Here is a 27,099-nt window from a genome sequence, read left to right on the forward strand (position 1 = left end):
TGGTGAAGTGGACGGAGGAAACAGAGACTGCGTTTCAAATGTTGAAGTCAGCACTGTGTAAACAGCCGCTCCTGGTCGCAGAGTTTGTAGTCCAGACAGACGCCTCAGAGGTTGGTCTGGGAGCTGTACTCTCTCAAGAGATAAATGGGGAAGAGCATCCCATTCTCTATCTGAGCCGGAAGCTTTCGTCCTGTGAGGAAAACTACACAATAGTAGAAAAAGAGTGTTTAGCCAAAAAGTAGGCCGTAGATACACTAAGATACTACTTGCTAGGCCGGAAGTTTAAGTTGGTGTCAGACCATGCCCTGTTGAGATGGTTGAGGGAAAAGAGGGGTACATATGCCAGGGTAACTAGATGGTTCCTAGCTCTTCAGGACTTCAACTTTCACGTAGAGCATAGACCCGGGAAGTTACACGGGAACGCTGATGCCTTTTCTAGAATTCCCTGTCTAGTATCGGAAGGTGCCCAAACCCCCGGCTTTGGGGGCAGAGGGGGAGGATATGTGACAGGGTCACTGTTATGATTTATGAGGGGAGGTATGTGTCGCACAGGTTGCTAACCTGTGTGAACTGAAACCAATGGACTTTCTGCCATCATGTTAAATGCTGGTGGGTTAACTCACTTAAAGGGCATGGTTTTAGGGGAATGACGTAGAGATGGGAGGGAAGTCATTCCCCATACCTCCCCCTCAGGGTGTGGCTGAGCAACGTTTAAATGTTCAATCCTGTTTTTTTCTCTGTGTTGTGTTTGGAGAGGCAAGGTCTCCAGACTGGACAGCCATAGCTCAGGAGGGAGCTGAAGGCTGGACATAACCTGTAGCACAGTCCATATATGTGTGCGCGGGTCGCTCACAAGTTTATCTTTTGTTTTGTTGTTTAGCCAAGGCTGTATTTATTTTGCTGGAGTACAGAGCTTTATGCTGTTAATAAAGCCTGCAAAGAAAACCCGGGTTCCTGAGTCAGAAGTGGCCGAGTGAGTCGTCCTACCACATACTGTACACATAACTAGTGCCACCATACAGTACCCATAAATAATGCTGTTATACTGTACACATAACTAGTGCCACCATACAGTACCCATAAATAATGCTGTTATACTGTACACATAACTATTGTCACCATACAGTACCCATAAATAATGCTGTTATACTGTACACATAACTATTGTCACCATACAGTACTCATAAATAATGCTGTTATACTGTACACATAACTAGTGCCACCATACATAACGATTCCCTGGTGGTTTTCAGACTTTGTGGACTGATGATGATGATTCCTTTGTGCTTATAGAAGAGGAAGATGAGGACAGTGATGAAGATTCAGACGAGGAGTCCATGTATGAAAGTGACGAGGACGAGTCCGAGTCTGAAGAAGGCGTCTTGGATGATTCTGTGTGTCCGGACAGTGAGTGTGGTCTGGCGGGTTTTCACAGGGGCTCATTACCTGGGAACAGTCTCCCATGTGAATAGTTACCATGACCCCACGGCTGACGACATTTACCCTGAGCAGTTATCTCACAGAGGATTGTCCACACTGGTACATTGTAACAAAACCTCATGTGTGAGATGCCTTAGGCATGTGCTGGTTTTAAGCCTGTGCCTCTAAATAAGAATGTTACCTTTCACTGACAGCAAGCTGAGATCCTGAGAATGAGGAAAGCTGCAGACCTTTAAGTTTTACAGGGATTAAAGGGGTCGTCCACTTTCTGATGGGATTTCTAAGCGCTGTATACTGGGGTGCACTGCCACATACAGCCCTGCCCTTTCCCCCTTTCTTCTTACAGGAGCACCCCGGGTCAGTGCGGTTTTATTGAAAGCAGTTTTTTTTTTGTTTGTTTTAATACTTGAAAAGTAAAAGCCGTGACTTTTCTATTTTTCAGTTGAGAGTTGTATCCGAGTGGGATTTTTCCGGGGCGAGATGGCGATTTTATTGCTGCTAATTTGGAGGCCATTGACTTTCTGATCTATTTTGAGATCCTATTAGTCACATGACCGTATGGCCAGCCGCCCCGGTGCTGAATTTGCAGATGGAGGCAACAGGATCTCCTGTATCTGCGCCAGCACTGAGCACCTTCAGCCGGGGAGGTGGGCAAGGATAAGGGACGGCCGCCATCTTTAACACTAAGGCAGTCACCATTTACACCCCAGTCATGGGCCGGAGGGCATTAGGGTTTCTTATGCCGGTAAACATCAGAGAGATATTAGTTATATCATCAGAAAACAGCCGATTCCTTTAAACTACATGTAAAGAAAACTGGACCATCCCTTTAAGTCTTCCCAAGTGAGGAGTTCTGTCTAACATACTTTAAGATTGTGTCTTCTTCAGACTGTGATCCCGAATTGTTTGACAGCGTCCTACAACTGAGAGAGAAGAGACTGGATTTAGAGGAGGCACTGCTGGAGGAGAAGAAGGTGACGGACAATCTGAAGAAGGAATGTGATGCCTTGGCCAAGAAGGTGACTCCGGGAAGTAGACTGAGCCTAATGTGAGGGGAGAAGGTGACTCCCGGCAAGTAGACTGAGCCTAATGTAAGGGGAGAAGGTGACTCCCGGGAAGTAGACTGAGCCTAATGTGAGGGGAGAAGGTGACTCCCAGGAAATATACAGAGCCTAATGTGAGGGGAGAAGGTGACCCCCGGGAAGTAGACTGAGCCTAATATGAGGGGAGAAGGTGACTCCCGGGAAGTAGACTGATCCTAATGTGAGGGGAGAAGGTGACTCCCAGGAAATATACAGAGCCTAATGTGAGGAGAGAAGCTGACTCCTAGGAAATATACGGAGCCTAATGTGAGGGGAGAAGGTGACCCCCGGGAAGTAGACTGAGCCTAATATGAGGGGAGAAGGTGACTCCCGGGAAGTAGACTGAGCCTAATATGAGGGGAGAAGGTGACTCCCGGGAAGTAGACTGAGCCTAATATGAGGGGAGAAGGTGACTCCCGGGAAGTAGACTGAGCCTAATGTAAGGGAAGAAGGTGACTCCCAGGAAATATACGGAGCCTAAAGTGAGGGGAGAAGGTGACTCCCGGGAAGTAGACTGAGCCTAATGTGAGGGGAGAAGGTGACTCCCGGGAAGTAGACTGAGCCTAATGTGGGGGCAGAAGGTGACTCCCGGGAAGTAGACTGAGCCTAATGTGAGGGCAGAAGGTGACTCCCGGGAAGTAGACTGAGCCTAATGTGAGGGGAGAAGGTGACTCCCGGGAAGTAGACTGAGCCTAATGTGAGGGGAGAAGGTGACTCCCGGGAAGTAGACTGAGCCTAATGTGAGGGGAGAAGGTGACTCCCGGGAAGTAGACTGAGCCTAATGTGGGGGCAGAAGGTGACTCCCGGGAAGTAGACTGAGCCTAATGTGAGGGCAGAAGGTGACTCCCGGGAAGTAGACTGAGCCTAATGTGAGGGGAGAAGGTGACTCCCGGGAAGTAGACTGAGCCTAATGTGAGGGGAGAAGGTGACTCCCGGAAAGTAGACTGAGCCTAATATGAGGGCAGAAGGTGACTCCCGGGAAGTAGACTGAGCCTAATGTGGGGGGAGAAGGTGACTCCCGGGAAGTAAACTGAGCCTAATGTGAAGGGAGAAGGTGACTCCCGGGAAGTAGACTGAGCCTAATGTGGGGGGGGGGGGGGAGATGACTCCTGGCAAGTAGACTGAGCCTACTGTGGGGGGAGAAGGTGACTCCCGGGAAGTAGACTGATCCTAATGTGAGGGGAGAAGGTGACTCCCGGGAAGTAGACTGAGCCTAATGTGAGGGGAGAAGGTGACTCCCGGGAAGTAGACTGAGCCTAATGTGAGGGGAGAAGGTGACTCCCAGGAAATATACAGAGCCTAATGTGAGGGGAGAAGGTGACCCCCGGGAAGTAGACTGAGCCTAATATGAGGGGAGAAGGTGACTCCCGGGAAGTAGACTGATCCTAATGTGAGGGGAGAAGGTGACTCCCAGGAAATATACAGAGCCTAATGTGAGGAGAGAAGCTGACTCCTAGGAAATATACGGAGCCTAATGTGAGGGGAGAAGGTGACCCCCGGGAAGTAGACTGAGCCTAATATGAGGGGAGAAGGTGACTCCCGGGAAGTAGACTGAGCCTAATATGAGGGGAGAAGGTGACTCCCGGGAAGTAGACTGAGCCTAATATGAGGGGAGAAGGTGACTCCCGGGAAGTAGACTGAGCCTAATGTAAGGGAAGAAGGTGACTCCCAGGAAATATACGGAGCCTAAAGTGAGGGGAGAAGGTGACTCCCGGGAAGTAGACTGAGCCTAATGTGAGGGCAGAAGGTGACTCCCAGGAAATAGATTGAGCCTAATGTGAGGGGAGAAGGTGACTCCCGAGAAGGAGACTGAGCCTAATGTGAGGGGAGAAGGTGACTCCCGGGAAGTAGACTGAGCCTAATGTGAGGGGAGAAGGTGACTCCCGGGAAGTAGACTGAGCCTACTGTGAGGGGAGAAGGTGACTCCCGGGAAGTAGACTGAGCCTACTGTGAGGGGAGAAGGTGACTCCCGGGAAGTAGACTGAGCCTAATGTGAAGGGAGAAGGTGACTCCCGGGAAGTAGACTGAGCCTAATGTGGGGTGGGGGAGATGACTCCCGGCAAGTAGACTGAGCCTAATGTGGGGGGAGAAGGTGACTCTCGGGAAGTAGACTGAGCCTAATATGAGGGGAGAAGGTGACTCCCGGGAAGTAGACTGAGCCTAATATGAGGGGAGAAGGTGACTCCCGGTAAGTAGACTGAGCCTACTGTGAGAGGAGAAGGTGACTCCCGGGATATAGACTGAGCCTAATGTGGGGGAAGAAGGTGACTCCTGGGATATAGACTGAGCCTACTGTGTGGGGAGAAGGTGACTCTCGGGAAGTAGACTGAGCCTAATGTGAGGGGAGAAGGTGACACTCGGGAAGTAGACTGAACCTAATGTGAGGGGAGAAGGTGACTCCCGGAAAGTAGACTGAGGCTAATATGAGGGGAGAAGGTGACTGCCGGGAAGTAGACTGAGCCTAATATGAGGGGAGAAGGTGACTCCCGGGAAGTAGACTGAGCCTAATATGAGGGGAGAAGGTGACTCCCAGGAAGTAGACTGAGCCTAATATCAGGGGAGAAGGTGACTCCCGGGAAGTAGACTGAGCCTAATATGAGGGGAGAAGGTGACTCCCGGGAAGTAGACTGAGCCTAATATGAGGGGAGAAGGTGACTCCCGGTAAGTAGACTGAGCCTACTGTGAGAGGAGAAGGTGACTCCCGGGATATAGACTGAGCCTAATGTGGGGGAAGAAGGTGACTCCTGGGATATAGACTGAGCCTACTGTGTGGGGAGAAGGTGACTCTCGGGAAGTAGACTGAGCCTAATGTGAGGGGAGAAGGTGACACTCGGGAAGTAGACTGAACCTAATGTGAGGGGAGAAGGTGACTCCCGGAAAGTAGACTGAGCCTAATATGAGGGGAGAAGGTGACTGCCGGGAAGTAGACTGAGCCTAATATGAGGGGAGAAGGTGACTCCCGGGAAGTAGACTGAGCCTAATATGAGGGGAGAAGGTGACTCCCGGTAAGTAGACTGAGCCTAATATAAGGGGAGAAGGTAACACTCGGGAAGTACAGTACAGACCAAAAGTTTGGACACACCTTCTCATTTAAAGATTTTTCTGTATTTTCATGACTATGATAATTGTACATTCACACTGAAGGCATCAAAACTATGAATTACCACATGTGGAATTATATACTTAACAAAAAAGTGTGAAACAACTGAAAATATGTCTTATATTCTAGGTTCTTCACAGTAGCCACCTTTTGCTTTGATGACTGCTTTGCACACTCTTGGCATTCTCTTGATGAGCTTCAAGAGGTAGTCACCGGAAATGGTCTTCCAACAATCTTGAAGGAGTTCCCAGAGATGCTTAGCACTTGTAGGCCCTTTTGCCTTCACTCTGCGGTCCAGCTCACCCCAAACCATCTCGATTGGGTTCAGGTCTGGTGACTGTGGAGGCCAGGTCATCTGGCGTAGCCCCCCCATCACTCTCCTTCTTGGTCAAATAGCCCTTACACAGCCTGGAGGTGTGTTTGAGGTCATTGTCCTGTTGAGAAATAAATGATGGTCCAACTAAACGCAAACCGGATGGAATAGCATGCCGCTGCAAGATGCTGTGGTAGCCATGCTGGTTCAGTATGCCTTAAATTTTGAATAAATCCCCAACAGTGTCACCAGCAAAGCCCCCCCACACCATCACACCTCCTCCTCCATGCTTCACGGTGGGAACCAGGCATGTAGAGTCCATCCGTTCACCTTTCCTGCGTCTCACAAAGACACGGTGGTTGGAACCAAAGATCTCAAATTTGGACTCATCAGACCAAAGCACAGATTTCCACTGGTCTAATGTCCATTCCTTGTGTTCTTTAGCCCAAACAAGTCTCTTCTGCTTGTTGCCTGTCCTTAGCAGTGGTTTCCTAGCAGCTATTTTACCATGAAGGCGTGCTGCACAAAGTCTCCTCTTAACAGTTGTTGTAGAGATGTGTCTGCTGCTAGAACTCTGTGTGGCATTGACCTGGTCTCTAATCTGAGCTGCTGTTAACCTGCGATTTCTGTGGCTGGTGACTCGGATAAACTTATCCTCAGAAGCAGAGGTGACTCTTGGCCTTCCTTTCCTGGGGCGGTCCTCATGTGAGCCAGTTTCTTTGTAGCGCTTGATGGTTTTTGCAACTGCACTTGGGGACACTTTCAAAGTTTCCCAATTTTTCGGACTGCTGACCTTCATTTCTTAAAGTAATGATGGCCACTCGTTTTTCTTTACTTAGCTGCTTTTTTCTTGCCATAATACAAATTCTAACAGTCTATTCAGTAGGACTATCAGCTGTGTATCCACCAGACTTCTGCACAACACAACTGATGGTCCCAACACCATTTATAAGGCAAGAAATCCCACTTATTAAACCTGACAGGGCACACCTGTGAAGTGAAAACCATTTCCGGTGACTACCTCTTGAAGCACATCAAGAGAATGCCAAGAGTGTGCAAAGCAGTCATCAAAGCAAAAGGCTACTTTGAAGAACCTAGAATATAAGACATATTTTCAGTTGTTTCACACTTTTTTGTTAAGTATATAATTCCACATGTGGTAATTCATAGTTTTGATGCCTTCAGTGTGAATGTACAATTTTCATAGTCATGAAAATGCAGAAAAATCTTTAAATGAGAAGGTGTGTCCAAACTTTTGGTCTGTACTGTAGACTGAGTGTAATGCACACGCCCGGGCTGAGCGGCGTGTGCGTGTGATTCCACTGGACCGTGCCGGAGAGTGAATGCCTGGAGGGGCGTAACTAGGTATTCACCCGATCCGACCAGGGTCGCACGACGGCATACGACGCCAGTGCACCAAGGAGGAACCGAGCAGAGGGACCAGGTGCTACTCCAGGACAGACCCCGGACACGGCTGTTGACCCACACAGGGGAATACAGGAACAGGCTGGTTAGGCTGGCGCACAGACTGGTGGGTATAGGCAGGCACGACTGGTATGCAGGCAGGCGGGTATGCAGGCCGGGGGGTACAGGCAAGCACAGCTAGAGTGCAGACAGGGAGGCACTAGCAGGTAGGAACACAGGCGGGATAGGAGCCAGTACACACTGGGACTCAGGAACAATACAGGCAGAGGGGTACAGGCAAGCACAGCTAGAGTGCAGACAGGGAGGCACTAGCAGGTAGGGACACTGGCGGGATAGGACCCAGTACACACTGGGACTCAGGAACAGAACCACAGATGTGGCGGACAAACACAGCAGAGTGAGGCCGCCCAGAGAGGTGAGCGAGAACAGGGCAGGACAAGGCCACCTGGAGCGGTGAGCAAGAGTAGAGCAGGACAAGGCCGCCAGGAGCGGTGAGCAAAGGATCAGAGCTGAGCGAGACTGCCGGAGCAGTGAGCAAGAGTAAAGCAGGACGAGACCGCCTGGAGCGGTGAGCAAGAGTGGAGCAAGACTGCCGGAGCAGTGAGCAAAAGGATAAGAGTGGAGCGAGACTGCCGGAGCAGTGAGCAAAAGGGTCAGAGCGGAGCAAGGCTGCCGGAGCAGCGAGCAAAGGAGTCAGAGCAGGCTAGAACCGCCGGAGCGGTGAGCAAAGGAGTCAGAGCAGGCTAGAACCGCCGGAGCGGTGAGCAAAGGAGTCAGAGCAGGCTAGAACCGCCGGAGCGGTGAGCAAAGGAGTCAGAGCAGGCTAGAACCGCCGGAGCTGTGAGCAAAGGAGTAAGAGCAGGCTAGAACCGCCGGAGCGGTGAGCAAAGGAGTCAGAGCTGGCAAGGCTGAGCAGGGGGGACAGGGCTCTGTTCACACGGAACAGACAGGAAGGGAAAGGCAGAGCCAGATACTCACAGAGTACTTGCAGAGAAGTAGCGAGTGGACCACAAACTCACAAACGGGAGTACAGAGACAACAAGCAGGAGTTAGGTACGAGTTCAGACTCTGCAGAAAAAGGAAGGGAACGGACATAGAGGCAAAACAGGTAAAGGATAGGAGAGAGTTCAGACTGGAACTGAGTGTACGGAGGAGACCGACACTGCAGCGGGATACAGGAGCGGGTCTGGGAATACGGCCCCCAGAGAGGCAGGATGAACAGGCAAGGAGCGTGTTCAGACAGGACAGACAAGATACAGGAGCGGGTCTAGGTAATCGGCCCCTAGAAGGCGGGAGGAACAAGCTAGGAGCGTGTTCAGACAGGTCAGACAAGATACAGGAGCGGGTCTAGGTAATCGGCCCCTAGAAGGCAGGAGGAACAGGCTAGGAGCGTGTTCAGACAGGCCTGGAAATACAGCCTCCAGGATAGGCAGACAAGAGAACACAGAACGGGACCTGGCACCCTCAGAGTGCAAGCACACACTGAATGAAACACTATGCTCAGGCAGGAATAGATGGGAGCAGCTGAGCTATATACCAGGTGACAGACAGCAATAGGCTGAGGACGCACAAGGGGTGTGACCCACAGCAGGTACAAAAAGCAGGAAGTGATCGGGCGCCGCCCTTAAGCAGCAGAAACAGACACAAACAGACAGCATGGAGGGAAGCCAGAGAGACATTCTGGACAGGAGATCAAGTGCGCGCTCTTGCACAGTGGGAGATGGACCACTATGCAAGGACGCCGCCAGGTATGTTACACTGAGCCTAATATGAGGGGAGAAGGTGACTCCCGGGAAGTAGACTGAGCCTAATGTGGTGTGGGGGTGGGGGATGACTCCCGGCAAGTAGACTGAGCCTAATGTGGGGGGAGAAGGTGACTCCCGGCAAGTAGACTGAGCCTACTGTGAAGGGAGAAGGTGACTCCCGGAAAGTAGACTGAGCCTACTGTGAGGGGAGAAGGTGACTCCCGGAAAGTAGACTGAGCCTAATGTGGGGGGGGGGGGTTGGAAGATGACTCCCGGCAAGTAGACTGAGCCTAATGTGGGGGGAGAAGGTGACTCCCGGGAAGTAGACTGAGCCTAATGTGAGGGGAGAAGGTGACTCCCGGCAAGTAGACTGAGCCTACTGTGAGAGGAGAAGGTGACTCCCGAGATATAGACTGAGCCTAATGTGGGGGAAGAAGGTGACTCCCGGGATATAGACTGAGCCTACTGTGTGGGGAGAAGGTGACTCTCGGGAAGTAGACTGAGCCTAATGTGAGGGGAGAAGGTGACACTCGGGAAGTAGACTGAACCTAATGTGAGGGGAGAAGGTGACTCCCGGGAAGTAGACTGAGCCTAATATGAGGGGAGAAGGTGACTGCCGGGAAGTAGACTGAGCCTAATATGAGGGGAGAAGATGACTCCCGGGAAGTAGACTGAGCCTAATATGAGGTGAAAAGGTGACTCCCGGGAAGTAGACTGAGCCTAGTATCAGGGGAGAAGGTGACTCCCGGGAAGTAGACTGAGCCTAATATCAGGGGAGAAGGTGACTCCCGGGAAGTAGACTGAGCCTAATATCAGGGGAGAAGGTGACTCCTGGGAAGTAGACTGAGCCTAATGTGAGGGGAGAAGGTAACACTCGGGAAGTACAGTACAGACCAAAAGTTTGGACACACCTTCTCATTTAAAGATTTTTCTGTATTTTCATGACTATGAAAATTGTACATTCACACTGAAGGCATCAAAACTATGAATTACCACATGTGGAATTATATACTTAACAAAAAAGTGTGAAACAACTGAAAATATGTCTTATATTCTAGGTTCTTCAAAGTAGCCAGCTTTTGCTTTGATGACTGCTTTGCACACTCTTGGCATTCTCTTGATGAGCTTCAAGAGGTAGTCACCGGAAATGGTCTTCCAACAATCTTGAAGGAGTTCCCAGAGATGCTTAGCACTTGGTGGCCCTTTTGCCTTCACTCTGTGGTCCAGCTCACCCCAAACCATCTCGATTGGGTTCAGGTCTGGTGACTGTGGAGGCCAGGTCATCAGGCGTAGCACCCCATCACTCTCCTTCTTGGTCAAATAGCCCTTACACAGCCTGGAGGTGTGTTTGGGGTCATTATCCTGTTGAAAAATAAATGATGGTCCAACTAAACGCAAACCGGATGGAATAGCATGCCGCTGCAAGATGCTGTGGTAGCCATGCTGGTTCAGTATGCCTTCAATTTTGAATAAATCCCCAACAGTGTCACCAGCAAAGCCCCCCCACACCATCACACCTCCTCCTCCATGCTTCATGGTGGGAACCAGGCATGTAGAGTCCATCCGTTCACCTTTTCTGCGTCGCACAAAGACACGGTGGTTGGAACCAAAGATCTAAAATTTGGACTCATCAGACCAAAGCACAGATTTCCACTGGTCTAATGTCCATTCCTTGTGTTCTTTAGCCCAAACAAGTCTCTTCTGCTTGTTGCCTGTCCTTAGCAGTGGTTTACTAGCAGCTATTTTACCATGAAGGCCTGCTGCACAAAGTCTCCTCTTAACAGTTGTTGTAGAGATGTGTCTGCTGCTAGAACTCTGTGTGGCATTGACATGGTCTCTAATCTGAGCTGCTGTTAACCTGCGATTTCTGAGGCTGGTGACTCGGATAAACTTATCCTCAGAAGCAGAGGTGACTCTTGGTCTTCCTTTCCTAGGGCGGTCCTCATGTGAGCCAGTTTCTTTGTAGCGCTTGATGGTTTTTGCAACTGCACTTGGGGACACTTTCAAAGTTTCCCAATTTTTCGGACTGACTGACCTTCATTTCTTAAAGTAATGATGGGCACTCGTTTTTCTTTACTTAGCTGCTTTTTTCTTGCCATAATACAAATTCTAACAGTCTATTCAGTAGGACTATCAGCTGTGTATCCACCTGACTTCTGTACAACACAACTGATGGTCCCAACCACATTTATAAGGCAAGAAATCCCACTTATTAAACCTGACAGGGCACACCTGTGAAGTGAAGACCATTTCCGGTGACTACCTCTTGAAGCTCATCAAGAGAATGCCAAGAGTGTGCAAAGCAGTCATCAAAGCAAAAGGTGGCTACTGTGAAGAACCTAGAATATAAGACATATTTTCAGTTGTTTCACACTTTTTTGTTAAGTATATAATTCCACATGTGTTAATTCATAGTTTTGATGCCTTCAGTGTGAATGTACAATTTTCATAGTCATGAAAATACAGAAAAATCTTTAAATGAGAAGGTGTGTCCAAACTTTTGGTCTGTACTGTAGACTGAGCCTAATATGAGGGGAGAAGGTGACTCCCGGGAAGTAGACTGAGCCTACTGTGAGGGGAGAAGGTGACTCCCGGCAAGTAGACTGAGCCTACTGTGAGGGGAGAAGGTGACTCCCGGAAAGTAGACTAAGCCTACTGTGAGGGGAGAAGGTGACTCCCGGGAAGTAGACTGAGCCTAATGTGGGGTGGGGGAGATGACTCCCGGGAAGTAGACTGAGCCTAATGTGGGGGGGGTTGGAAGATGACTCCCGGCAAGTAGACTGAGCCTAATGTGGGGGGAGAAGGTGACTCCCGGGAAGTAGACTGAGCCTAATGTGAAGGGAGAAGGTGACTCTCGGAAAGTAGACTGAGCCTAATATGAGGGGAGAAGGTCACTCCCGGGAAGTAGACTGAGCCTAATGTGAGGGGAGAAGGTGACTCCCGGCAAGTAGACTGAGCCTACTGTGAGGGGAGAAGGTGACTCCCGGGATATAGACTGAGCCTAATGTGGAGGAAGAAGGTGACTCCCGGGATATAGACTGAGCCTACTGTGTGGGGAGAAGGTGACTCTCGAGAAGTAGACTGAGCCTAATGTGAGGGGAGAAGGTGACACTCGGGAAGTAGACTGAACCTAATGTGAGGGGAGAAGGTGACTCCCGGGAAGTAGACTGAGCCTAATATGAGGGGAGAAGGTGACTGCCGGGAAGTAGATTGAGCCTAATATGAGGGGAGAAGATGACTCCCGGGAAGTAGACTGAGCCTAATATGAGGGGAAAAGGTGACTCCCGGGAAGTAGACTGAACCTAATATGAGGGGAGAAGGTGACTCCTGGGAAGTAGACTGAGCCTAATGTGAGGGAAGAAGGTGACTCCCGGCAAGTAAACTGAGCCTAATATGAGGGGAGAAGGTGACTCCTGGGAAGTAGACTGAGCCTAATATGAGGGGAGAAGGTGACTCCCGGGAAGTAGACTGAGCCTAATATGAGGGGAAACGGTGACTCCCGGGAAGTAGACTGAGCCTAATGTGAGGGGAGAAGGTGACTACCAGAAAGTAGACTAAGCCTACTGTGAGGGGAGAAGGTGACTCCCGGGAAGTAAACTGAGCCTAAGTAGGAGAATGAGGTGAAGCCTTGGAAGTAGTCTGAGCCTAGTGTAGGAGAAGAAGGTGACTTCTGGGGAGTAGGCTGAACCTAAATTTGGGAAAGAAGGTGATTAGGGGAAGCAGACATAAATACCATGGGAACGTCGTGTACATGTGATGGAATTTACATCTGGTTATTTCTGCTGTCAGATTAAAATAGTGGAAGTGACCCTGAAGACGGCGGAGGGCGAGCTAGAAGTGTTACAGCGCGAGAAGCAGCAGAAGCTCAACGAGCTGTATGTGGTGGTCCCGCTAAAGCTTCACCAGGTACGGACGGAACTACACATCCCTACTGGACACTATACTTCATGTACCTTCTAGAGATTACACTACATGTACCTGTTGGAGATTACACTACACATCCCTACTGGACACTACACTTCATGTACCTGCTGGAGATTACACTACACGTACCTGCTGGAGATTACACTACACGTACAAGCTGGGGATTACACTACACATCCCTACCGGACACTACACTACATGTACCTGCTGGAGACTACACTACACATACCTTCTGGTTATTACATTTCACGTACCTGCTGGGAATTACACTACACATCCCTACTGGAAACTACACTACATGTACCTGCTGGATTACACTACACGTACCTGCCGGAGATTACGCTACACGTACCTGCCGGAGATTACACTTCACGTACCTGCTGGAGATTACACTACACGTACGTGCCGGAGATTACATTTACATTTACCTGCCGGAGATTACACTTCACGTACCTGCTGGAGATTATACTACACATACCTACTGGAGATTACACTACACGTACCTGCTGGAGATTACACTTCACGTACCTGCTGGAGATTAGACTACATGTACCTGCTGGAGATTACACTACACGTATCTGCCGGAGATTAGACTACATGTACCTGCCAGAGATTACACTTCACGTACCTGCTGGAGATTATACTACATGTACGTGCCGGAGATTACATTTACACGTACCTGCCGGAGATAACACTTCACGTACCTGCTGGAGATTATACTACACATACCTACTGGAGATTACACTACATGTACCTGCTGGAGAATACACTTCACGTACCTGCTGGAGATTAGACTACATGTACCTGCTGGAGATTACACTACACGTATCTGCCGGAGAATACACTTCACGTACCTGCTGGAGATTAGACTACATGTACCTGCTGGAGATTACACTACACGTATCTGCTGGAGAATACACTTCACGTACCTGCTGGAGATTAGACTACATGTACCTGCTGGAGAATACACTTCACGTACCTGCTGGAGATTAGACTACATGTACCTGCTGGAGATTACACTACACGTATCTGCCGGAGATTAGACTACATGTACCTGCCGGAGATTACACTTCACGTACCTGCTGGAGATTATACTACACATACCTACTGGAGATTAGACTACAGGTACCTGGTGGAGATTACACTTCATGTACCTGCTGAAGATTACACTATATTATTATTCTGTATTATTTGACAGTCAGGAGCACACTTTGCTGCCCGTTCTCCTCCTATCTAGTGATGCTCGGGATAACCTGCGCTTTACCTTCTGCAGGTCGATTACATCATAAATGGAGAGATTCCCAGTGACTTGTCACAGGGCCTGGTCTTCACCAACCATTACCTGGAGGCTCTGCAGCTCCGGATCCGGGAACTCCAGATGGAGAAGGTGGAGCAGCGAGAACTGTACAAAAAGGCCAAGGAGCAGCACAAGCAGCTGATCCGAGAGAAGAAGGAGATGGAGACCAAGATACAGAGTGAGTGACCAGGCCTCCGCCACATGGGGGACCCGGGTGACCGGGGGACCAACCGCTGAACCATCACACTTATATATACTGTATCCAGGTCTGGAGGAGACGTGCCGCCAGCAAATGATGATGAAGTTCGGCCGTCTGGTGGACCTGGAGGCTCTGCAGACCCTGTCTGTGAACACCGGCCTAGAGGAGCTGAAGATGAAGTCAGCGCAGAGGCAGGAGGAGATGGACCGTGAGATCGCTCTCTGGAAGGTGAAGACGGGCGACGCCACTCACCAGACGTGCACCACCCGAGACACCAGATTGTAGACCAATCCATCCAGGCTTAGTGCGGATGAGAAAATCATTTATTTCTATGCTGAATGTTTCTCAAAGTTACAGGCCAAAAGCCTGAGGCTGCACTACTGAGAGGCTGCACTACTGAGAGGCTGCACTACTGAGAGGCTGCACTACTGAGAGGCTGCAGTGTGGAAGCAAATGAGCATCCATGTCAGTATCCATAGTCTATTTAGATTGAACAGTGGCAGTATTGTGTGTATATATCAATTATATGGAGAAAAGTATGTGCCCCCCACATCCACCTCCAGGGCTTCTCTATCCTCGCCTACATCCATAGACATTAATATGGAGAAAAGTATGTGCTCCCCACATCCACCTCCAGGGGCTTCTCTGTCCTCACCTACATCCATAGACATTAATATGGAGAAAAGTATGTGCCCCCCACATCTACCTCCAGGGGCTTCTCTGTCCTCACCTACATCCATAGACATTAATATGGAGGAAAGTATGTGCCCCCCACATCCACCTCCGGGGGCTTCTCTGTCCTCATCTACATCCATAGACATTAATATGGAGAAAAGTATGTGCCCCCTACATTCACCTCCAGGGGCTTCTCTGTCCTCATCTACATCCATAGACATTAATATGGAGGAAAGTATGTGCCCCCCACATCCACCTCCAGGGCTTCTCTATCCTCGCCTACATCCATAGACATTAATATGGAGGAAAGTATGTGCCCCCCACATCCACCTCCGGGGGCTTCTCTGTCCTCATCTACATCCATAGACATTAATATGGAGAAAAGTATGTGCCCCCCACATCCACCTCCGGGGGCTTCTCTGTCCTCATCTACATCCATAGACATTAATATGGAGAAAAGTATGTGCCCCCCACATTCACCTCCAGGGCTTCTCTATCCTCGCCTACATCCATAGACATTAATATGGAGAAAAGTATGTGCCCCCCACATCCACCTCCAGGGCTTCTCTATCCTCGCCTACATCCATAGACATTAATATGGAGAAAAGTATGTGCCCCCCACATCCACCTCCAGGGGCTTCTCTGTCCTCACCTACATCCATAGACATTAATATGGAGAAAAGTATGTGCCCCCCACATCTACCTCCAGGGGCTTCTCTGTCCTCACCTACATCCATAGACATTAATATGGAGGAAAGTATGTGCCCCCCACATCCACCTCCGGGGGCTTCTCTGTCCTCATCTACATCCATAGACATTAATATGGAGGAAAGTATGTGCCCCCCACATCCATCTCCAGGGGCTTCTCTGTCCTCATCTACATCCATAGACATTAATATGGAGGAAAGTATGTGCCCCCCACATCCACCTCCAGGGGCTTCTCTGTCCTCATCTACATCCATAGACATTAATATGGAGAAAAGTATGTGCCCCCCACATCCACCTCCAGGGGATTCTCTGTCCTCTTCTATATCCATAGACATTAATATGGAGAAAAGTATGTGCCCCCCACATCCACCTCCAGGGGCTTCTCTGTCCTCATCTACATCCATAGACATTAATATGGAGGAAAGTATGTGCCCCCCACATCCACCTCCAGGGGCTTCTCTGTCCTCATCTACATCCATAGACATTAATATGGAGAAAAGTATGTGCCCCCCACATCCACCTCCAGGGGATTCTCTGTCCTCTTCTATATCCATAGACATTAATATGGAGAAAAGTATGTGCCCCCCACATCCACCTCCGGGGGCTTCTCTGTCCTCTTCTATATCCATAGACATTAATATGGAGAAAAGTATGTGCCCCCCACATCCACCTCCAGGGGCTTCTCTATCCTCATCTACATCCATAGACATTAATATGGAGGAAAGTATGTGCCCCCCACATCCACCTCCAGGGGCTTCTCTGTCCTCATCTATATCCATAAACATTAATATGGAGAAAAGTATGTGCCCCCCACATCCACCTCCAGGGGCTTCTCTGTCCTCATCTACATCCATAGACATTAATATGGAGGAAAGTATGTGCCCCCCACATCCACCTCCGGGGGCTTCTCTGTCATCATCTACATCCATAGACATTAATATGGAGGAAAGTATGTGCCCCCCACATCCACCTCCGGGGGCTTCTCTGTCATCATCTACATCCATAGACATTAATATGGAGGAAAGTATGTGCCCCCCACATCCACCTCCAGGGGCTTCTCTGTCCTCATCTATATCCATAAACATTAATATGGAGAAAAGTATGTGCCCCCCACATCCACCTCCAGGGGCTTCTCTGTCCTCATCTACATCCATAGACATTAATATGGAGGAAAGTATGTGCCCCCCACATCCACCTCCAGGGGCTTCTCTGTCCTCATCTATATCCATAAACATTAATATGGAGAAAAGTATGTGCCCCCCACATCCACCTCCGGGGGCTTCTCTGTCCTCATCTACATCCATAGACATTAATATGGAGGAAAGTATGTGCCCCCCACATCCACCTCCAGGGGCTTCTCTGTCCTCATCTACATCCATAGACATTAATATGGAGGAAAGTATGTGCCCCCCACATTCACCTCCAGGGGCTTCTCTGTCCTCCATCTACATCCATAGACATTAATATGGAGGAAAGTATGTGCCCCCCACATTCACCTCCAGGGGCTTCTCTGTCCTCCATCTACATCCATAGACATTAATATGGAGAAAAGTATGTGCCCCCCACATCCACCTCCAGAGGCTTCTCTGTCCTCATCTACATCCATAGACATTAATATGGAGAAAAGTATGTGCCCCCCACATCCACCTCCGGGGGCTTCTCTGTCCTCATCTACATCCATAGACATTAATATGGAGAAAAGTATGTGCCCCCCACATCTACCTCCAGGGGCTTCTCTGTCCTCCATCTACATCCATAGACATTAATATGGAGAAAAGTATGTGCCCCCCACATCCACCTCCAGGGGCTTCTCTGTCCTCATCTACATCCATAGACATTAATATGGAGAAAAGTATGTGCCCCCCACATCCACTTCCGGGGTCTTCTCTGTCCTCATCTACATCCATAGACATTAATATGGAGAAAGTATGTGCCCCCCACATCCACCTCCAGGGGCTTCTCTGTCCTCATCTACATCCATAGACATTAATATGGAGAAAGTATGTGCCCCCCACATCCACCTCCAGGGGCTTCTCTGTCCTCATCTACATCCATAGACATTAATATGGAGAAAGTATGTGCCCCCCACATCCACCTCCGGGGGCTTCTCTGTCCTCATCTACATCCATAGATATTAATATGGAGGAAAGTATGTGCCCCCCAACATCCACCTCCAGGGGCTTCACTGTCCTCATCTACATCCATAGACATTAATATGGAGAAAAGTATGTGCCCCCCACATCCACCTCCGGGGGCTTCTCTGTCCTCATCTACATCCATAGACATTAATATGGAGAAAGTATGTGCCCCCCACATCCACCTCCAGGGGCTTCTCTATCCTCATCTACATCCATAGACATTAATATGGAGGAAAGTATGTGCCCCCCACATCCACCTCCAGGGGCTTCTCTGTCCTCATCTATATCCATAAACATTAATATGGAGAAAAGTATGTGCCCCCCACATCCACCTCCAGGGGCTTCTCTGTCCTCATCTACATCCATAGACATTAATATGGAGAAAAGTATGTGCCCCCCACATCCACCTCCAGGGGCTTCTCTGTCCTCATCTACATCCATAGACATTAATATGGAGAAAGTATGTGCCCTCCACATCCACCTCCGGGGGCTTCACTGTCCTCATCTACATCCATAGACATTAATATGGAGAAAAGTATGTGCCCCCCACATCCATCTCCAGGGGCTTCTCTATCCTCATCTACATCTATAGACATTAATGTGGAGAAAGTATGTGCCCCCCACATCCATCTTCAGGGGCTTCACTGTTCTCATCTACATCCATAGACATTAATATGGAGAAAAGTATGTGCCCCCCACATCCACCTCCAGGGGCTTCTCTGTCCTCATCTACATCCATAGACATTAATATGGAGAAAAGTATGTGCCCCCCACATCCACCTCCAGGGGCTTCTCTGTCCTCATCTACATCCATATGCATTAATATGGAGAAAAGTATGTGCCCCCCACATCCATCTCCAGGGGCTTCTCTATCCTCATCTACATCCATAGACATTAATATGGAGAAAAGTATGTGCCCCCCACATCCACCTCCAGGGGCTTCCCTGTCCGCACCTACATCCATAGACATTAATATGGAGAAAAGTATGTGCCCCCCACATCCACCTCCGGGGGCTTCCCTGTCCGCACCTACATCCATAGACATTAATATGGAGAAAAGTATGTGCCCCCCACATCCACCTCCGGGGGCTTCTCTGTCCTGATCTACATCCATAGACATTAATATGGAGAAAACTATCTGCCCCCCACATCCACCTCCAGGGGCTTCTCTGTCCTCATCTACATCCATAGACATTAATATGGAGAAAAGTATGTGCCCCCCACATCCATCTCCAGGGGCTTCTCTATCCTCATCTACATCCATAGACATTAATATGGAGAAAAGTATGTGCCCCCCACATACACCTCCGGGGGCTTCCCTGTCCGCACCTACATCCATAGACATTAATATGGAGAAAGTATGTGCCCCCCACATCCACCTCCAGGGGCTTCTCTGTCCTCATCTACATCCCTAGACATTAATATGTAGAAAAGTATGTGCCCCCCACATCCACCTCCGGGGGCTTCTCTGTCCTCATCTACATCCATAGACATTAATATGGAGAAAAGTATGTGCCCCCCACATCCACCTCCGGGGGCTTCTCTGTCCTCATCTACATCCCTAGACATTAATATGTAGAAAAGTATGTGCCCCCCACATCCACCTCCGGGGGCTTCTCTGTCCTCATCTACATCCATAGACATTAATATGGGGAAAAGTATGTGCCCCCCACATCCACCTCCAGGGGTTTCTCTGTCCTCCATCTACATCCATAGACATTAATATGGAGAAAGTATGTGCCCCCCACATCCGCCTCCAGGGGGGCTTCTCTGTCCTCCATCTACATCCATAGACATTAATATGGAGAAAGTATGTGCCCCCCACATCCACCTCCAGGGGCTTCTCTGTCCTCCATCTACATCCATAGACATTAATATGGAGGAAAGTATGTGCCCCCCACATCCACCTCCGGGGGTTTCTCTGTCCTCATCTATATCCATAGACATTAATATGGAGGAAAGTATGTGCCCCCCACATCCACCTCCGGGGGCTTCTCTGTCCTCATCTATATCCATAAACATTAATATGGAGAAAGTATGTGCCCCCCACATCCACCTCCACGGGCTTCTCTGTCCTCCATCTACATCCATAGACATTAATATGGAGGAAAGTATGTGCCCCCCACATCCACCTCCGGGGGCTTCTCTGTCCTCATCTATATCCATAAACATTAATATGGAGAAAGTATATGCCCCCCACATCCACCTCCGGGGGCTTCTCTGTCCTCATCTACATCCATAGACATTAATATGGAGAAAGTATATGCCCCCCACATCCACCTCCAGGGGCTTCTTTGTCCTCCATCTACATCCATAGACATTAATATGGAGAAAGTATATGCCCCCCACATCCACCTCCAGGGGCTTCTTTGTCCTCCATCTACATCCATAGACATTAATATGGAGAAAGTATGTGCCCCCCACATCCACCTCCAGGGGCTTCTCTGTCCTCCATCTACATCCATAGACATTAATATGAAGAAAGTATGTGCCCCCCACATCCACCTCCGGGGGTTTCTCTGTCCTCATCTATATCCATAAACATTAATATGGAGAAAGTATGTGCCCCCCACATCCACCTCCACGGGCTTCTCTGTCCTCCATCTACATCCATAGACATTAATATGGAGGAAAGTATGTGCCCCCCACATCCTTCTCCGGGGGCTTCTCTGTCCTCATCTATATCCATAAACATTAATATGGAGAAAGTATATGCCCCCCACATCCACCTCCGGGGGCTTCTCTGTCCTCATCTACATCCATAGACATTAATATGGAGAAAGTATATGCCCCCCACATCCACCTCCAGGGGCTTCTCTGTCCTCCATCTACATCCATAGACATTAATATGAAGAAAGTATGTGCCCCCCACATCCACCTCCAGGGGCTTCTCTGTCCTCATCTATATCCATAAACATTAATATGGAGAAAGTATATGCCCCCCACATCCACCTCCAGGGGCTTCTCTGTCCTCCATCTACATCCATAGACATTAATATGGAGAAAGTATATGCCCCCCACATCCACCTCCGGGGGTTTCTCTGTCCTCATCTATATCCATAGACATTAATATGGAGAAAGTATATGCCCCCCACATCCACCTCCAGGGGCTTCTCTGTCCTCCATCTACATCCATAGACATTAATATGGAGAAAGTATGTGCCCGCCACATCCACCTCCGGGGGCTTCTCTGTCCTCCATCTACATCGACAGACATTAATATGGAGGAAAGTATGTGCCCCCCACATCCACCTCCGGGGGTTTCTCTGTCCTCCATCTACATCGACAGACATTAATATGGAGGAAAGTATGTGCCCCCCACATCCACCTCCGGGGGCTTCTCTGTCCTCCATCTACATCGACAGACATTAATATGGAGGAAAGTATGTGCCCCCCACATCCACCTCCGGGGGCTTCTCTGTCCTCATCTATATCCATAAACATTAATATGGAGAAAGTATGTGTCCCCCACATCCACCTCCATGGGCTTCACTGTCCTCATCTACATCCATAGACATTAATATGGAGAAAAGTATGTGCCCCCCACATCCATCTCCAGGGGCTTCTCTGTCCTCATCTACATCCAAAGACATTAATATGGAGAAAGTATGTGCCCCCCACATCCACCTCCAGGGGCTTCTCTGTCCTCATCTACATCCATAGACATTAATATGGAGAAAGTATGTGCCCCCCACATCCACCTCCGGGGGCTTCTCTGTCCTCATCTACATCCATAGATATTAATATGGAGGAAAGTATCTGCCCCCCACATCCACCTCCAGGGGCTTCTCTGTCCTCATCTACATCCATAGACATTAATATGGAGAAAAGTATGTGCCCCCCACATCCATCTCCAGGGGCTTCTCTATCCTCATCTACATCCATAGACATTAATATGGAGAAAAGTATGTGCCCCCCACATCCACCTCCGGGGGCTTCCCTGTCCGCACCTACATCCATAGACATTAATAAGGAGAAAGTATGTGCCCCCCACATCCACCTCCAGGGGCTTCTCTGTCCTCATCTACATCCCTAGACATTAATATGTAGAAAAGTATGTGCCCCCCACATCCACCTCCGGGGGCTTCTCTGTCCTCATCTACATCCATAGACATTAATATGGAGAAAAGTATGTGCCCCCCACATCCACCTCCGGGGGCTTCTCTGTCCTCATCTACATCCCTAGACATTAATATGTAGAAAAGTATGTGCCCCCCACATCCACCTCCGGGGGCTTCTCTGTCCTCATCTACATCCATAGACATTAATATGGGGAAAAGTATGTGCCCCCCACATCCACCTCCAGGGGTTTCTCTGTCCTCCATCTACATCCATAGACATTAATATGGAGAAAGTATGTGCCCCCCACATCCGCCTCCAGGGGGGCTTCTCTGTCCTCCATCTACATCCATAGACATTAATATGGAGAAAGTATGTGCCCCCCACATCCACCTCCAGGGGCTTCTCTGTCCTCCATCTACATCCATAGACATTAATATGGAGAAAGTATGTGCCCCCCACATCCACCTCCGGGGGCTTCTCTGTCCTCCATCTACATCGACAGACATTAATATGGAGGAAAGTATGTGCCCCCCACATCCACCTCCGGGGGTTTCTCTGTCCTCATCTATATCCATAGACATTAATATGGAGGAAAGTATGTGCCCCCCACATCCACCTCCGGGGGCTTCTCTGTCCTCATCTATATCCATAAACATTAATATGGAGAAAGTATGTGCCCCCCACATCCACCTCCACGGGCTTCTCTGTCCTCCATCTACATCCATAGACATTAATATGGAGGAAAGTATGTGCCCCCCACATCCACCTCCGGGGGCTTCTCTGTCCTCATCTATATCCATAAACATTAATATGGAGAAAGTATATGCCCCCCACATCCACCTACGGGGGCTTCTCTGTCCTCATCTACATCCATAGACATTAATATGGAGAAAGTATATGCCCCCCACATCCACCTCCAGGGGCTTCTTTGTCCTCCATCTACATCCATAGACATTAATATGGAGAAAGTATATGCCCCCCACATCCACCTCCAGGGGCTTCTTTGTCCTCCATCTACATCCATAGACATTAATATGGAGAAAGTATGTGCCCCCCACATCCACCTCCAGGGGCTTCTCTGTCCTCCATCTACATCCATAGACATTAATATGAAGAAAGTATGTGCCCCCCACATCCACCTCCGGGGGTTTCTCTGTCCTCATCTATATCCATAAACATTAATATGGAGAAAGTATGTGCCCCCCACATCCACCTCCATGGGCTTCTCTGTCCTCCATCTACATCCATAGACATTAATATGGAGGAAAGTATGTGCCCCCCACATCCACCTCCGGGGGCTTCTCTGTCCTCATCTATATCCATAAACATTAATATGGAGAAAGTATATGCCCCCCACATCCACCTCCGGGGGCTTCTCTGTCCTCATCTACATCCATAGACATTAATATGGAGAAAGTATATGCCCCCCACATCCACCTCCAGGGGCTTCTCTGTCCTCCATCTACATCCATAGACATTAATATGAAGAAAGTATGTGCCCCCCACATCCACCTCCAGGGGCTTCTCTGTCCTCATCTATATCCATAAACATTAATATGGAGAAAGTATATGCCCCCCACATCCACCTCCAGGGGCTTCTCTGTCCTCCATCTACATCCATAGACATTAATATGGAGAAAGTATGTGCCCCCCACATCCACCTCCGAGGGCTTCTCTGTCCTCATCTATATCCATAGACATTAATATGGAGAAAGTATGTGCCCGCCACATCCACCTCCGGGGGCTTCTCTGTCCTCCATCTACATCGACAGACATTAATATGGAGGAAAGTATGTGACCCCCACATCCACCTCCGGGGGTTTCTCTGTCCTCCATCTACATCGACAGACATTAATATGGAGGAAAGTATGTGCCCCCCACATCCACCTCCGGGGGCTTCTCTGTCCTCCATCTACATCGACAGACATTAATATGGAGGAAAGTATGTGCCCCCCACATCCACCTCCGGGGGCTTCTCTGTCCTCATCTATATCCATAAACATTAATATGGAGAAAGTATGTGCCCCCCACATCCATCTCCAGGGGCTTCTCTGTCCTCATCTACATCCAAAGACATTAATATGGAGGAAAGTATGTGCCCCCCACATCCACCTCCAGGGGCTTCTCTATCCTCATCTACATCCATAGACATTAATATGGAGAAAAGTATGTGCCCCCCACATCCACCTCCAGGGGCTTCTCTGTCCTCATCTACATCCATAGACATTAATATGGAGGAAAGTATGTGCCCCCCACATCCACCTCCGGGGGCTTCTCTGTCCTCATCTACATCCATAGACATTAATATGGAGGAAAGTATGTGCCCCCCACATCCACCTCCGGGGGCTTCTCTGTCCTCATTTACATCCATAGACATTAATATGGAGGAAAGTATGTGCCCCCCCACATCCACCTCCAGGGGCTTCTCTATCCTCATCTACATCCATAGACATTAATATGGAGGAAAGTATGTGCCCCCCACATCCACCTCCAGGGGCTTCTCTGTCCTCATCTACATCCATAGACATTAATATGGAGGAAAGTATGTGCCCCCCACATCCACCTCCGGGGGCTTCTCTGTCCTCATCTACATCCATAGACATTAATATGGAGGAAAGTATGTGCCCCCCACATCCACCTCCGGGGGCTTCTCTGTCCTCATTTACATCCATAGACATTAATATGGAGGAAAGTATGTGCCCCCCACATCCACCTCCGGGGGCTTCTCTGTCCTCATCTACATCCATAGACATTAATATGGAGGAAAGTATGTGCCCCCCACATCCACCTCCGGGGGCTTCTCTGTCCTCATCTACATCCATAGACATTAATATGGAGGAAAGTATGTGCCCCCCACATCCACCTCCGAGGGCTTCTCTGTCCTCATCTACATCCATAGACATTAATATGGAGAAAAGTATGTGCCCCCCACATCCACCTCCAGGGGCTTCTCTATCCTCATCTACATCCATAGACATTAATATGGAGGAAAGTATGTGCCCCCCACATCCACCTCCATGGACTTCTCTGTCCTCATCTACATCCATAGACATTAATATAGAGAAAAGTATGTGCCCCCCCCATCCACCTCCGGGGGCTTCTCTGTCCTCCATCTACATCCATAGACATTAATATGGAGAAAGTATGTGCCCCCCACATCCACCTCCAGGGGCTTCTCTGTCCTCCATCTACATCCATAGACATTAATATGGAGAAAGTATGTGCCCCCCACATCCACCTCCAGGGGCTTCTCTGTCCTCATCTACATCGATAGACATTATTATGGAGAAAGTATATGCCCCCCACATCCACCTCCGGGGGCTTCTCTGTCCTCCATCTACATCCATAGACATTAATATGGAGAAAGTATGTGCCCCCCACATCCACCTCCGGGGGCTTCTCTGTCCTCATCTACATCGATAGACATTAATATGGAGAAAGTATATGCCCCCCACATCCACCTCCGGGGGCTTCTCTGTCCTCCATCTACATCCATAGACATTAATATGGAGAAAGTATGTGCCCCCCACATCCACCTCCAGGGGCTTCTCTGTCTCCATCTACATCCATAGACATTAATATGGAGAAAGTATGTGCCCCCCACATCCACCTCCAGGGGCTTCTCTGTCCTCATCTACATCCATAGACATTAATATGGAGAAAGTATGTGCCCCCCACATCCACCTCCGGGGGCTTCTCTGTCCTCCATCTACATCCATAGACATTAATATGGAGAAAGTATGTGCCCCCCACATCCACCTCCGGGGGCTTCTCTGTCCTCATCTACATCCATAGACATTAATATGGAGAAAGTATATGCCCCCCACATCCACCTCCGGGGGCTTCTCTGTCCTCATCTACATCCATAGACATTAATATGGAGAAAGTATGTGCCCCCCACATCCACCTCCGGGGGCTTCTCTGTCCTCATCTACATCCATAGACATTAATATGGAGAAAGTATGTGCCCCCCACATCCACCTCCGGGGGCTTCTCTGTCCTCATCTACATCCATAGACATTAATATGGAGAAAGTATGTGCCCCCCACATCCACCTCCGGGGGCTTCTCTGTCCTCATCTACATCCATAGACATTAATTTGGAGGAAAGTATGTGCCCCCCACATCCACCTCCGGGGGCTTCTCTATCCTCATCTACATCCAAAGACATTAATATGGAGGAAAGTATGTGCCCCCCACATCCACCTCCAGGGGCTTCTCTATCCTCATCTACATCCATAGACATTAATATGGAGAAAAGTATGTGCCCCCCACATCCACCTCCAGGGGCTTCTCTGTCCTCATCTACATCCATAGACATTAATATGGAGGAAAGTATGTGCCCCCCACATCCACCTCCGGGGGCTTCTCTGTCCTCATCTACATCCATAGACATTAATATGGAGGAAAGTATGTGCCCCCCACATCCACCTCCGGGGGCTTCTCTGTCCTCATTTACATCCATAGACATTAATATGGAGGAAAGTATGTGCCCCCCCACATCCACCTCCAGGGGCTTCTCTATCCTCATCTACATCCATAGACATTAATATGGAGAAAAGTATGTGCCCCCCACATCCACCTCCAGGGGCTTCTCTGTCCTCATCTACATCCATAGACATTAATATGGAGGAAAGTATGTGCCCCCCACATCCACCTCCGGGGGCTTCTCTGTCCTCATCTACATCCATAGACATTAATATCGAGGAAAGTATGTGCCCCCCACATCCACCTCCGGGGGCTTCTCTGTCCTCATCTACATCCATAGACATTAATATGGAGGAAAGTATGTGCCCCCCACATCCACCTCCGGGGGCTTCTCTGTCCTCATCTACATCCATAGACATTAATATGGAGGAAAGTATGTGCCCCCCACATCCACCTCCGGGGGCTTCTCTGTCCTCATCTACATCCATAGACATTAATATGGAGGAAAGTATGTGCCCCCCACATCCACCTCCGGGGGCTTCTCTGTCCTCATCTACATCCATA

General features: G+C 49.3%; 1 protein-coding gene across 1 annotated transcript in view; it reads left to right on the forward strand.

Annotated features, from left to right (window-relative positions):
- Window positions 1-27,099, forward strand: part of LOC141248466 (cilia- and flagella-associated protein 44-like) — a 205,439-nt gene that overhangs the window by 150,591 nt on the left and 27,749 nt on the right. Inside the window, exons 7-11 of the mRNA XM_073669363.1 lie at window positions 1,294-1,407; window positions 2,329-2,459; window positions 12,895-13,011; window positions 14,303-14,504; window positions 14,593-14,753. Coding sequence (XP_073525464.1) covers window positions 1,294-1,407; window positions 2,329-2,459; window positions 12,895-13,011; window positions 14,303-14,504; window positions 14,593-14,753 — 725 coding nt within the window. The remainder of the gene's footprint in view (window positions 1-1,293; window positions 1,408-2,328; window positions 2,460-12,894; window positions 13,012-14,302; window positions 14,505-14,592; window positions 14,754-27,099) is intronic.

The sequence above is a fragment of the Phyllobates terribilis genome, unplaced genomic scaffold (assembly GCF_046119375.1).
Source record: "Phyllobates terribilis strain yellow unplaced genomic scaffold, ASM4611937v1 Scaffold_2__4_contigs__length_985480577, whole genome shotgun sequence".
In the NCBI taxonomy this organism is placed as follows: domain Eukaryota; kingdom Metazoa; phylum Chordata; class Amphibia; order Anura; family Dendrobatidae; genus Phyllobates; species Phyllobates terribilis.